Here is a 15,317-nt window from a genome sequence, read left to right as displayed (position 1 = left end):
ACGATGGCCTGACGATCTGGCCATACAATAAGACCTGGTCGGACCTGCCACATCGTCTGTCCTGTCTGTATTTAAATAGAGTAAAACAGGATGACATATATTCGGGAATCATCTTATTTAAAGTGGCTGTGTATCATTAAAAAATGAAGCCAATATAATGTGAAACAAAGAAACATACTGTAATTGTAATATCGTAATTGATTCCAGAAGTGAGGGTTATCACTTTAAAACAAATAACAACTTGTTTCATTTACGACATAAACGAGTGGAATTTATATCACTATAGGACTGGAATTATTATCTACTCTATTGTTCACCGTGCTATATAAGCACATTTTATGGTTTTCAAAACTATTATTTATTCGGTTATTCAGGTATTCAGATAATATTTAATAATTAATTTACTAAGCTTTGAACCACAAAGTTGAAGTAATTAGAATGAGGACGCCTAGAACGAAAAATTCCAAAACACTTACTTTTAGTAATTGTCTTGATTCCATATGAATGCAGCCTTAGAATAACAGTCTGTGAAAACTGTGTAAATAATTAATGGCAAACGTGAGAACGGGTATGGTTTGATTTATCCCACATCTGTGCCAAGCAAGGTTGACGGTATCCATTGCGTAGTCCCTTCTTTGGTTTACGCTTTAAAGTGTAACCTTTATATTCCAGAATATCTTTTACGCTCTCTCGAAATATATTCTTATCTTTATCACATCAAAATTACTATATTAATTTAGGTCAATAATAACATCTTTACCTTACGATTAAGTAGTTCTACCCCTGTATTTATATTATGTCGCGCTACCCACACTTTTTATTTATTTATTCTTAACGATACATCAAATTCAAATATTTTTATTCAATATAGGATTTAAAAATCACTTATTAAACGTCAAAAACTACCACCCATTAAAAGAGACTGCCTCAGACCTGAGAAACTCAGCGGGCTTTTTTTTAAATAAAAAATATGGATTACAATGTGATATCGAACAATAAACATTTATAATTAAAGAGCCTGAGGGTGTTCGCTTTATTCCCAGTCACAGACACCACGTGTCATTAAGAAAATCGTTAATGCTATAGTAACCTGTCCCACACAAACGTTTTTTAACAATTCTTTTAAATTTCGTACCACATTTGTTTTGTACATTTTCTGGGATCATATTGTAGAAGCATATACATCGCCATCAACAGTACACACATATTACAAATACATAATATAGTATTATAAGAAATTAAATTACTGATGTGAGTACCAATAACAGATGTACACAACATTCATAGTTGCTGCTGTGACAATTAATTACTTACTACTCACAATCTTATTATTCCTCACTATTAACTAATAACATAATATAAACTAAAATAAAATAATAATTTAAAGTTGATTATGGACTTTTAGTTATAAATAAGACTACATTTATAAGATTAAAGAGGAATAAAAGATAAATAATAAATGCCTGTTGGTTTTTATTAATTGGGATGTTTTCGAAGGTTACGTTTAAAATCCTGTGGACTATGGAAAATATAGCAAAGTTCTCTATTTTTCTATTTATCTCATTGTATTGCCTAAGCAGTCGTGGTAGTGGTGAAAATGACACTAATTTGTATTTTATTAATTTCAATGTAAAATAACACGGAGCGTATGTTACAAAATTTGAAAGATGCCATTGAGTGTCAAGATGCCACGTACACAAGAATCTAATAGTTGCCGTGATAAAAAAGCTATTATTCTTAGGTAGTGCGGTATCTAGCTGAAGTGTAGCTGAGACCAATCCTTAATCTAAGACTAATCACTTATATTTCTTTTTTTAACTTACATAACTGAGTCAAAACGTTTGAATAACTTTGGTGCATCACCTTAGACACGTCTTATAAAATGTAAATATACATTTAAAAGAGTGGCGATGAGTTTCTTGCCATCTCTTGTCACTAAAGAACTTTCTCGAAGTGGTGGTAAAATCTATAACATTCATAAGTGTCATTTTGACGTAAGAGGATAAATGATTTTTATTTCTATCGTTATCATCTTCGTCTGCCCCCAAAATTCAATCGCAAAATTTTATCAGAACAAGAATACATTGCAAGTAACACAAAGTCTTGTATAAATAAACCTTATGTAATTTATACGTCTAGATAGAGCCTCTGAGAGACCCGATGAAAACTGGCCAAGGGTATTACTTTGGTGTGCGTGCCAACCTCAATTTTTTTCGACATTTTCACAGCTGTCATAGTTTATCTAGACGTATAAATGATCTAAGAAATATAGCTTCCAAGACACATTAAAGACGAAATCATAACTCATACCTCGATAAGTATTTAACGACTACGTGATGCCATTAGTGAGGTTTATGACTGCTCAATCGTAAAATATTTCACCATTAACTTGGGCTTTCACCAAATGAATAATCTGCGACCTTTCGTATAACATGATCTGAATGAGCGACCTAATAAACATAGTATTGGTAAAGTCTTTTGAGGTTTGGTATCATCATCATCAGCCGGAAGACGTACACTGCTGGACAAAGGCCCTCCAAAGATCTCCACGACGATTGGTCCTGCGCTACCCTCATCTAACCCAATCCGTCAATCTTGACCAGATGATTGGTCCATCTTGTGGGGCCTACCAACACTGCGTTTTACGGTACGTGGTCGCCATTCGAAGACTTTACTGCCCCATGTGTGTGTGGTGCCACAATAGCACTACCCCATCTCCTCCCGTTGGTGTCGTAAGACTAAGGGATACAAAGAACGGAGGATGGCCAGCAGTATCCTTCCGAGAGAACACCACCATCTACTGCGATCGCCAACCCGCCAGCCAAGCGTGGCGAAGCGAATTTTATCTATTCTGCCTAGTGTACGATTTAAAAAAACTCTCGTATTCGAAAGAGCTATGTTCTTGACTTTATTTTCGAATTGCCTGATTCTGAAGCATTCGATATAAAAGCATTGAATAACCAAATACTGGAGCTAATACCGAAAAATATCCGATCTGTTAATTCTGTTAAAAACATAAACTTTTAATGAACCATATTTGAAATGTAAAAGTTTGCACTTTGTATTCCATTTGGATATAATTTCCATACCAAGTAATATTCATTAATTGTTGTAACCAAAACAGATACGTGGGGCACACTAAAAGTTTTGCACTTCTAGCAAATGGGAACTATATGGACTAAAAGCTCTTTCAAAAAGGAAATCATTTTAAGTATACTGTAATCGAGGAGTTAAGACATACGCACATACACTCATACGCACATACACTCATATACACATACACTCATATACACATACACTCATACACACATGCACTTATACACACCTTTATATTTATCAGTTAATTTTTTTATTTTGATTTAATCATAGTTTAATTAGAGCGTTAAATGTTGTACATAGTGTGAACCTGTAATTGACAGTCGGCTATCGCATAATATTTTTGTTATTAGTTTAATTTTTGTGTGCTGTTGGTTCAATAATAATAATAATAAAAAAAAATATGAATTTCGTAAGTTATATATTTTAAAATATTGCAAAATTCTTACTCATAAAAAAACAATTGGCGGTTATTCATTTGTCCATTGTTTTTTATCACACATCAAAGTTCTAGATGAGCGACGAAATTGGAATTTAGTCAAAAAGACTTTATGATTTCTCTCCTTCGCAAGACTGTGCCACTCGTCTTCAAAATGCTTTTTGGAGAGAAGCACCATGCTTGAGCACCGTGAGGCGATGGCTTGCTGAATTTGAGAGAGGTCTGGTTTCTTTACATGACGAATTTCGTAAAGGGCTGCCTTCAACTGTCATTAATGAAAATAATGTGGCTACTGTTAAGCGGGTGATTGAAGAAAACCCGCGGATTACCTATGAGACAATTCGAGGACTATTGGGGATTGGTGTGAGCCAAATTCAGAAAATTTTACACGAAGAATTGAAAGTTCCGAAAATTTTGTTGTCGTTAGATACAGCCCTCATGAACTGATAGCGGAGCACAAGCGGGCTCGCGTGGAATGGTGCTCACAGATGCTAATGAAGTACGACAACGGACATTCTAATGCTTTTTAAAACATTGTCACAGGAGACGAAACGTGGATTTATTGTTTTGAACCCGAAAAAAACAGCAATCTTGGGAATGGGTGTTTGAAAATGAGAACAGGCCGCCAAAAGTCAGGCAGGCGAGAAACGTTGGTAAAAAAATTATCGCATTTTTTTTTCTCAGCTACGGGTCCCATCTGCACAATTCCACTTGAAGATCAAAAGAGTGTTAGTGCCGAATTGTCACAATCACCCAGGGTGTTAAATAAAATTCGCGAAAGACGACCGAAAGCGTTGTCATGATGTAGCTCAACGCTTCTTCACACACGGCCAACAAATATGTCATTTTTAGCTTCAGAAAAAGTACAACTCGACACCCATCCTGCACATAACCCCGACCTAGCACCCTGTGATTTCTGTATTTTAAGATTTGATGAGAGGTTTCACTTTTACCAATTCCGAAGAGGCAGTGATAGCGTTCAATCAGCACGTAGAAAACATGCCTTCAGATCTGTGGTCCTCCTGTTTTAAAAAATTGTTCGATCGCATTAAAAAATGTTTAAAATGTAAAAGAGAATATTTTGAAAAGCAATAAACGTAATATTTTGGTTATAAGATGTTATCTTTTTAAGTTACGCAAAACTTTTAGTGTGACCTACGTACTACAACGGTACCCTGAGAAATACAAATTATTCACGCAATTATTAACGACAAAAGTTCGTAATAATGCCATTTATATAAAAGTCAATTAATGAGTTCATCGGAGAGGCTCGTTAAGAATACGGAGCGAAGCAGAAACTTTGACTTCTGTTGGAACTGCACGAATGAATGTTATGGAAAGTTCCAATCATTTATTCGAAGTACATCACCAGATAATCTTTGTTGTTTTTTATTGTTGTGTTTATATGTTGTATTTGCGCTATATTCTTTCCTGAGAATAAACCAAGAATATGAAAAATGTTGACTATCGGCCGTTTTTAATAACGTGTCTCTAGTTACGGATATATTGCTATCACCGTTTAATACCAATATCTTATCAATCCATAGTTATGTCCAATATAGTTATATTATTAGCTATAGTCCAATGCTATCCGTCGATAGGTTATTGAAATGTAAGTAAGCGTAAAAGGATAGATTTGTGTACCTATCTAGCAGGATAAACTAAGAATAGATAGGTTGTTGAAAAAGGCCGATATCGCTGACAACAATGTTAAATACAATGATAATTCTGAAGTTCTTCGCATGTCAAGCAGCCTTGCAAATAAACGCGGTAAACGTTATAATATGTCCGAATAAACCAATTATAAGCAAAATGTATACAAATTTATTTTTGCCGTAAACATATTCGGATCATGAATGCTTTGCCGAAACTTTTCTTCTTTTTCAAGTTTTGCTTCTTCTAATATATATGCTTCCTCAAATCAGATTTACGGCCGTTTTCAATAACATATCTCTAGTTACGGTTAAATTGCTGTCACCGTTTAATGACAAGATCTTATCTATCCATAGTTATGTCCAATATAGGTTAGATGTTAGACGATAGGTTATTGAAATGTAGGCAAGCGTAAAAGGATAGATTTGTCTACCTCTAGTAAATTAAACTAAGAATAGATAGTTTATTGAAAACAGCCGTTATTCAATTAGATTAAAACATAATACGAATATCAATATTTATACATTTAACACCACATTAAAAAAGTACAATATTTTAAGAAGATATGACAAGTCTTTTAAATCAATATTTACAGGTTCATCGTTTTTCATTTTTTTTGAACTAAAACCTTTGTAAACCGATGCCATGAAAAACTTAAATATCATGACTTACACGATCAAGTTCAAAAAAATAAATTCAAAAGCAAAATCAGTTTATTCACGTAGGTCACGTTGCCACTCTTTTATATCAAGATTTACATTTCCATCGATTTACAAATCATTTCAATTACAATATAATATGTAAAATGATGCAACAAACACACTCAAACGTCAAATAGTCAATGCCTTACACGAGTAAGTCAAAAAAGTAAATGTAAATGAATACAAAAGTTATTGAGTACAGTAGCTGCATCATCCACATACACCATAAATAAATAAAGGTATTCTGTGAGCATTTTATAAGCGATTATAAATAAATAAATATATATATACATCCATACATATAATATGTAAATTAATTATAAAAACCACAAGAGAATTCACATACATTTAAAATATATGCAGATATTGGAAGCATTATGAAAATATATAAGTAACTATAAATTAAGAATTTAGAAAGTAATTAATTCTCAAACTTATGTAAACTTGTTACTCATTCGGAATAACATATTTAAACTTATTGTATACTAGTACACGTTTGTTGTTATTATTAACACTACATATTTATATAGACGACCCCTATAGCCCAGTGGTTAGTGACCCCGCCTACTGAGGTCCCGGGTTCGAATCCCGGTAGGTGCAATCATTTATATGATGAATATGAATGTGTGTTTCCGAGTCATGGATGTTTATAAGTATTTATGTATGTTTAAGTAGATATATTGTATTAAATATATCGTTGTCTTGTACCCATAGTACAGGCTATGCCTAGTTTGGGGCAAGATAATTTGTGTAAGAGTGTGTCAATATTATTATTATTTCTATTTAACATTAGGTATATAATTTAACATTGTAATGACTGTTTGATATAAAAAAAAAACATATTAATGATATAATTAACAGCATAAATTAATTTAAAGCGGCTCGTTATACGAATTAAATTTGATATAGAGAAAGTATGTTAAGGATAAGTTGTCATAATAGAACATTAATTGATTACTCTTTTGAAAGCTTTCCAATTAATAAATCCCGTTGAGTAGTTCTCAGAATAGCATTTATCAAACGCCGAGTCTCTTTGTAAGATAAACATCGCTGCATTCTGATAATTAAATTAAAATTGTGTCGAATACTCTGTGAGTGAATGAAGTTTTCATCGCTTTTAGATATACATCTTCAATTCACTTCGATTTAACATCTGATCGATTTTATTAAATGTTTGCGATTTGTTCGTGAACGGGAACTACTTTTGGTGGCTCGATGATTCAGTCTTCAAGAACCCTGCTTCATCATCATCATCAGCCGGAAGACGTCCACTGCTGGACAAAGGCCTCCCCCAAAGATTTCCACGACGATCGGTCCTGCGCTGCCCTAATCCAACGTATTGACCAGATCGTTGGTCCATCTCGTGGGGTGTCTACCAACACTGCGTTTTCCGATACGTGGTCGCCATTCGAGGACTTTACTGCCCCAACGCCATCTGTCCCTTGAACTATGTGGCCTGCCGACTACCACTTCAGTTTCGAATTCATTTGGGCTATAGCCCGGAATATATTGGAAACTCCGAGCATAGCCCTCTTCATTGCTCTCTGAGCAACCATGAGCTTTCTGATAAGGCCCATAGTTAGCGACCACGTCTACGTGCCGTAAGTCATTACTGGCAACACACACTGGACGTCTTCAGAACCCTGCTTAATGTTGTTAATTTGAAAATAAATATATCGCCTAAAATCGGTAGGCCGTATCAGTCGTCACGCCAGCATTAATGAAATCATCCGCAGGGCATTTGCCGCTCTTAATATACCAGCTGTTTTAGAGCCAAATGGTATTACCCGCTGCGATGGTAAACGTCCTGATGGAATGCGGCTGGTGTGGGACGCGACTTGCGTCGACACTCTGGCTCCTTCTCGTGTCCAAGCTACGACAGTTGGTGCTGGGGCCGCTGCTTTGACTGCCGAAGACAGCAAGCGTCGCAAATATGTTGGTCTCAGTGAGTCGTTCATCTTTGTGCCGTTTGGTGTCGAGACACTTGGCCTGTGGGGCCTAGAGGCGCGGAGAATGTTCAAAATACTATCTTCGCGCCCCAATAAGGCTAAAATGTTAATTTTATTTTATGAATGATGGGGGTTTTTAAATTTTATTTGTGTAATGCACATCCTAGAAGTGAGGGTTATCACTTTAATAACGTAACAAATTATTTAGATTTGCAAGAGCGACATCTCAAGTCAATTTCCTAATATGCAAATATTGGGGTTTAACTGTAAAGTAGACCCTGTAGATTAAGCCACAACCTGAGAGTTGAACAAAGCTTACAAGGTTTTATGACAATAACTCGAACGGTTAGTTCAGTTGACAGAGCACTCGCACGGAACACGAAAGGTAGTGGGTACGAGTCCCGCATCGTTCATACAATTTTATTTTCAAATTTTATTTGTGTATTAAAAACTCTGCTTAATATACTTAATTTTAAAATGAACATATTCACAGTAAAATAGTGTTTATTATTCTGTTTGTCCAAGTTCCAATTCAATAAATTTGGATTTAGAAGCGCCCTTCCACCCTAATAACGTAATAAATAATATATCATTTCATAATGTTGATAGAATTCTTCCAATTTGTGCACCTACTATACTCGATAACTCTTGTGTTTATACTTATTAATAAAAAAACAAGTCTGTGTGTACTTACATACGTGCGTTGCATGCCAGAAGTTATTCTTCTTTGGCGTAATAAAACAAATATAAATTATTATAAAATAAAAAAAAATCCTCGTGCTATTTTATGTTTGTAGAAATAACTATATTGTCATAAAAGAGGTTTAAATACAACCAGTGAAAATATTAATATACCGCGTTATTTAGTCGAATAACGTGTAATTTAGAGAGATATGTTATATTTTAAAAATTGAAACTATTTATTCAAAATTTGTTTAATTCACGTCCATTGGTTGTGTGGTTCAAACTTATGAGTTTCAACGGGCTTGGTAGCTGAAGTATGATACAAATGGTCTAGTTGACCAGCCAACGTCAGGGTGTCGAATTTGCGTGACGGTGTGCGCGCGAATTGTAATAATTCAATCTGATAATATTTCCCTAACGCGTTAAAAGAAGTATGACTTGCAAAACTTCTAATACCATATTTTAAATAGTGAATAAGGCTACTCATATTTCACGACTACTCTTGTCAGAGTGGTCGTGGTCGTCACGTCGAGGTTAGTGGCTTGTTTCACAATGTGACGCCACTCGTCGCGAACTGCCGCTCTTCTCGTGCATTCATGCAGAATACCGTCGACAGCTTGCCTCACTTGGTCCGTCCACCTAATCGGGGACCTGCCTCGTGGTCTAGTGCCCTCGACTACCTTATTCACGTATACTTATTGCAGGTGCTGCGGAGAAGGAGACAGATGAAGAAGAAGGGAGCGCTGGTGCGGGACAACCGGAGGAGACAAAAGATGAAACTGATAACGCGAAACATATCCTGCCACTCACAACACATGTACCAACAGTGTGAGAACAACTTGTTACCTCCATAATTCTTTGTTCCGAACACATACCTCCGTAACTGTAGGCATGAAATGTTTGCGGTTCTGCAGAGGCGCACATAAACGCATGCATCGTCACCTATACCCCGCGCCCTCACCGCATTCAACGATCTTCTGAACGCAAACCCCGAGTGTAACTTATTCGCGGATGAATGGACGGGAATAATGTCAGAATGACTGAAGTACTGTAAGTGAGATGAATGTCTGAATTAATAATGAATTGTTTGTAATTAATGTAAATATTGGTAACTGTTTTAATTAAAGTAAAATAAATAAATGAGTACTATCTACGAGATGACGATTATCCGACTCGCTACGGAAACGCTGCGTGACGGCGATGAGTTTCTACTGAAGAGCTTTTTGTCGAAAAGAGTTAATTTAAACACATATTCGCAATGGCTACGTTCCAAACGAATGATACTAAAAGTGCAATTAATACCACAGAATATAGAGTACCAGTACAGAAGGATCACTTGCTGAAACTTAGAAAGAAATATTTATTTTATCTGCCTGCTGCGATGGACTTGAAAAAGATGTTGTAGCATATGGATAAACTTGTTGTAAGATTCCTGTCATCTAAAGGCAAACTTTAGATTTTTATGTAAATTAAATCTTTGTTTCAGTGAAGCATCAGCCAGCATGCAAGATTTTTTCAAAATGTTGGATGAGAAAATTGAAAAGGTTAGTTTGTAATTCTTAATATCAACGTTTTTTATTGCAACTTTCCTGAAAAATTCCATTCCATTTATTAAACGCGCATCAAAAATACATGGGTTAGAATGAAAAGATATATTATTATTTGATATTTGGTTCTAAATTAAATTATTTTAATTTATATTTCGTATTATCTAACATCATCTATTTTGTCTTTGCAGGGCAAGGACTACGACTCCTCCAGTGAGACTGAAGTTGAAATAGAAAAAGAGAGAAGAAAACGCTTGATAGATCAATGGCGATCCGCTTCTCAATCCACGCAATCATCTCTATCTCAATCCAGTCCACCTACACCAGCTAGAAGGCGACTTCATCGACCTATCCCACCACAACCGCCAGAGAGACAGAACAGCCCTGGATCTGCCAGACGCTGTTACAGACAACAACACATTCCTGAAGGTATGTCACCACCTCCGAGAAGAGCCCATAGTGCTCAATCACACCATCCTCCAGAAGTACGCCATAACCATGACAATTGGCAGGATGCAACAAGATCACCAGTTAAAAGACCACAAAGCGCCGGTGCCAACTGGAAAGGAAATCCCAAAGTAGCACCTTATAATCAAAAACCAAAGAAAAATGAAGTCAATGAAAACCAAAGAACTGTGCATAAGGATAGCGAAACTTTAGCACACTCAGTTGAAACTAGTCCAAATTCTCAAATTACGTATAACCCAACATTCCAAACCCACAGCCCTGCTCATAGTACAAAATCACAGCAGCCTTATATAGCCCAAATCATTAGTTATCCAATGTCACAACAGGTGACTCCACCCTCGCCACCTAAATACATAGAACCTCCTGAAGAGTACCAAGATCCACAAACTCTAGACACTAAGCATAACCAGAATCAGAAACAGTTGCCAACAACGCAGGTCACAACTCAATCGAATATCTACTACATCCATGGTAATTCTACAACGAATGTCTCTCATGATTTAGCCCACCAGAGGCAGCAGACTGCTATACATTTGCAACAGTATGTCGCAATGAAACAAGCTCAACAGCAAATGTTTTCCTATCTTCAACGAGGTCCTCACACCGTATTTCCCAATGTTGACTATTCGCAAATACCACATCCTAGACAATTTGAAAGTGAGGAGTACAATGCTCAATTCCCTCATCCTGCTATGCGTCCTCATAGCGCACCACCACCCGTGGGAGTTGTCAGGCCAATGGCTGTTGCACCTGGTTTCGGACCTCTATCCGACGCTCATATGGTCCAAATGCCAATGTACGTGCACATGCCTCCAGTAGTGTCCACAATGGGTCCATGGATGGCCGGTCAAGGCTCTGAAATGCATTACTACCCTCAAACACCGTTCATGCCGATGTACCGACCCAATTCCGCAGGCTCAGCCGGCACTTTGACTAGATATCAAAAGAAAGAGACGATGGAGAGTGATGGGAAGAATGTGTGCCAAAGTATAAATCTGGTGAGGCAGAAGCAGATTGGGCAAATAGTTTCGATACCTGGGCAGGAGTTGACGGTGTGCAACAGCACCAGTGACAGCCCCAGCTCCGCATCAGTCAGCACGGACAGCGGAGTGTCTCCAGGGAACAGTGCACCAAGTTGTAAGTCCACCGTGTTTAATACCACTATAACAGACTCATTTACAACGGTAGATAAGACTAAAAAAGTGAAAACGTTCAGTGCGCGATCGCTGAAAAATTCTAAAAGTCTAGATTCTTAGCGAATGTTTGTAATTATGTAGATTTTCTAAGTGTACGTAGTTCTTAGTCGGATAGTTTTAGATTGAACACATTCAAAGAGTTTATGTAAGTGAGGGTAGAGCGGCGAATATGTAACCATTAAGAAACGGTGTTGACAAAATTGTATTATATTTTTTAAGAATTATGAAACGCATAATATGAGATTTAAACTTAAGCTAAATGATACCTAACTATACGTATTCATAAATATTCCAATTGCGGCCAAAATATATTAAAAAAACCAAATTAAAATTTGTAACTTAATTATGAGTCAATATCGATACATTTTGAAATTAATTGATAGAACAGATATTTTATTTTATATTACAACTAGCTGCCCCGACAGACGTTGTTCTGTAGATAGTAAAAAAACAACTGTTTCATATTTCAAAACATCAAAAATTATTTCGTAAATATGCTCCCTGTTGTTAGAATGAAATTGTTTCACAGCGGAACTGTCAAACCGTGCGTCACTAAATTCTCTCATAGACAAACAAATATTGAAAATAAAAATATTTATGGGTCCCAAATTGAAATAAAAACTACCCTATCTCTCAAGTTGGACCAAACTGCACTCCATGAAGTAATCACCATTAAAATCCGTTCATTAGTTTAGGAGTCCATTGAGGACAAATATTGTGACACGAGATTTATATATATTAAGATTTATCACATTCTACTTTAACTTGAATAATTTTAACAAAATATTTAATGGGTTTTGATGTTTAAAATATATACCCGGGTGAGGTATGCTTAGTACGCCTTACTACAATGTTGGAACTGTCTACAGCAACTAATACGCGCACTCTATTTCTCGTTTAGATAATCTCTTTGATAACAGCTTATAGAATAATGACGTGTTTTTTATTGGCGGTTATAAACTTGAGACTTGGTCTATTAATTGTTATTGTTTCGCAAGTATTTATTTATTATTTATTCGACTTTACAACGATGTAATGCTTTTACAACAAGCAAAATAGCTAATTTTTATGGCTCCTTCAAATTACAACACAGCCCAGCACCAGATAAAATTTTCATTTAATAAAAATTGTAACAATGTTCAAATTGTTTCTGTGAAAATTTTAAATTAATCGGCCCTAAATAAAAATCTAATGGTTTTTGAAAAGTATTTATTGTTTGGAACTTTTAAATAATTTCAGGAACTTTTCAAAGTTTCTGAATAAAACGGCCTATGAAAATTTCATGGATAATTTTACATCAATAGCTCCCACTCGTGGCTTAGGTTAATAGTTTTCTTAATTTTGTGATAAATTTACACCTATATTCATACCCTAAGCTCTATGTCCATACTAAATTTAATCAAAATCAAGTTTATCTGTGGATTAGTGACAGAAGCTACTTTGACATTTATATTATTATTATTTAGTAAAGTAACTTCACACGCAGAGACGATTGACGACTTAGACTGGGTTGCATGATTGTATCATATTAGTTGTTATAGTTAAGGTTTAGGTAAAAAACGTTAACAGTAACACAGACTTTAGCATAGACTACGGAATGTGTTGCTCCATCGTATTCCTTGGCATAGTTAGAGTAAAAAGTTGAAATATCAAGTCGATATCGAATATTTACATCAAACTATTGACAGGTCGCTATTTAACATTAATAGCTTTGACCTGCGAAGATTGGACGGTTACAGCTAAAGTTATGACGGCATTTAAAAGTTGTCAAATGGTGCAACACATTTTTTTGCTTAAGATATTTTAACATGTTTGTTATTGCTAAAGTAAGTTGGTATGCAACCCAGCCTTAGATATTGTTCGTATCTATTCAATTTAATAAGATGTTTGACGATTCAGTCTCTTTATACTCGGTTTTCTACGTGATTTTGGTGTTTTTATAAACAAACAGAGAATTCTTTTCAAAAACTATTATGGTGACCACACATTAGCCGTTTGCCGGCCGTTATAAGCTTATCAGTGAACCGCAATCGACCACAGAACCACACTCTCTCCATGAGATGCATTTTGGCCGGAAAATAGACTAAGAATATACAAGCGTATAAACTAACAAAACGTGCAAGAGAGAAGAATGTCACCAACGGAGTTACAGATAGTGAGGGAAAGCGAATCTATTGTGACTGTAACTGATTTTCAAAGACAAGTCGTTAGTAGTCAGCCACGCTTGAAATTAGCGCCTTGGTATTTTGAATATTAGACAAACTAACCACTTTACCAGTGGGAGACTCCTTTGCACAGGAAGCCGGATAGATTTGGGGTTACCACAACGGCGCCTATTTCTGCCGTGAAGCAGTAATGTGTAACATTACTGTGTTTCGGTCTGACGGGCGTCGTACCTAGTGAAATTACTGAGCAAATGAGACTTAACATCTTATGTCTCAAAGTGGGGGTATGGGTTTTTCAAGAATCTTAAGCGGCACTGCAATGTAATGGTTAGTGCGTATCAATTACCATTAGCTGAACGTCCTGCTCGTCTCTTCCCTTATTTTGATAAAAAAACTACCTAACGTATAGATTAACAAATCAATTAATCACGCATTATCGGGCACGCTAGTTGTCTATACGCTTTTATATTCTATAGGCCGGACAGTTTAGTTTAGGACAGTTTCACAAGCGTTTTTCAAACAATCAGCCTAGCGAAACTCTCTAAGAAAAAAGCGATTCGCTTATGTGTGAAACGTGCAGTCATTGATAGATTGACAGATGACGGCTGTGGGTCATCTAGTAAGAAACGGATATAGCCGAAATCCACTACGTTTTAAGCAACTGTTCACTTTCAAACCCAGCCGGATTATACTTCGTCGCCATATTGTAATTTCTATTTCAAACTTATGTCAAATCACTGCACGTTTCATACTAAACTAAATTTCAATTTTTACTAAGGCAGTCCTGCCTCGTATTACGTAATATTTACATCCCTTTGTAAACAATGTATTTTAATAACTACGATTTAAAATGCTGCTATAGATAGTCTTTATAAAGACACGCAAGGTGAGATCGACCGACAGGTGAACTGTTAATGTGTGGAAACCTTAAGGGTGAGATTCTTTTGTAAACCTAGATTTTAGTCTTTTAATCGAGCATATCTTTTGCGTGAATTTTGTTTGAAACGGGTAATTTTTGTTTAATGTAATTTAATAGTTGTATCTCTAATTGAAATGTATTTTAGATAAATACGTGTAAAGGTGCCGCTAAGTGCCGAATGATGCATTTTAAATTATTAAAAGATAAATAACTATTGATAACTTTAAATTTGTTTTATTTTTACTCAGACGAAGTACAAGTACCTTACTATTGGCCAGTGGGTCGTGAATTCGATCCCAGTTTGAAGCATCCGGAAGTTTTTAATGAAAATCTTGTTTTTTTTTTCAGGAATGTTAACAAACGCAAGATACTCAGCTTGTTTTTAATATATTTTATTTATAAGCGTGGATTATAATGTAAAATATAGGGCGATCATTTTTTCTTTTAGGTTATATTATTCGTATTGCCGTTATTTAGAAATCCTTTGCTCTACCAGTCTC

At 35.7% G+C, this 15,317-nt stretch overlaps 1 protein-coding gene across 1 annotated transcript in view; it reads left to right on the top strand.

Annotated features, from left to right (window-relative positions):
* The window catches only part of LOC126964645 (serine/arginine repetitive matrix protein 1), an 85,180-nt gene extending 70,135 nt beyond the window's left edge, over positions 1 to 15,045 (top strand). Inside the window, exons 3-5 of the mRNA XM_050807883.1 lie at positions 9,227 to 9,350; positions 10,009 to 10,066; positions 10,261 to 15,045. Of these exons, the coding sequence (XP_050663840.1) occupies positions 9,227 to 9,350; positions 10,009 to 10,066; positions 10,261 to 11,793 (1,715 nt within the window). The 3' untranslated portion in view covers positions 11,794 to 15,045. The remainder of the gene's footprint in view (positions 1 to 9,226; positions 9,351 to 10,008; positions 10,067 to 10,260) is intronic.
* The last annotated feature ends 272 nt before the right edge of the window (positions 15,046 to 15,317 follow it).

Source organism: Leptidea sinapis, chromosome 5 (assembly GCF_905404315.1).
Source record: "Leptidea sinapis chromosome 5, ilLepSina1.1, whole genome shotgun sequence".
NCBI classification, from domain to species: domain Eukaryota; kingdom Metazoa; phylum Arthropoda; class Insecta; order Lepidoptera; family Pieridae; genus Leptidea; species Leptidea sinapis.
Note: the sequence above shows the minus strand (reverse complement) of the source record. Positions and strands in the feature narration are given on the sequence as shown.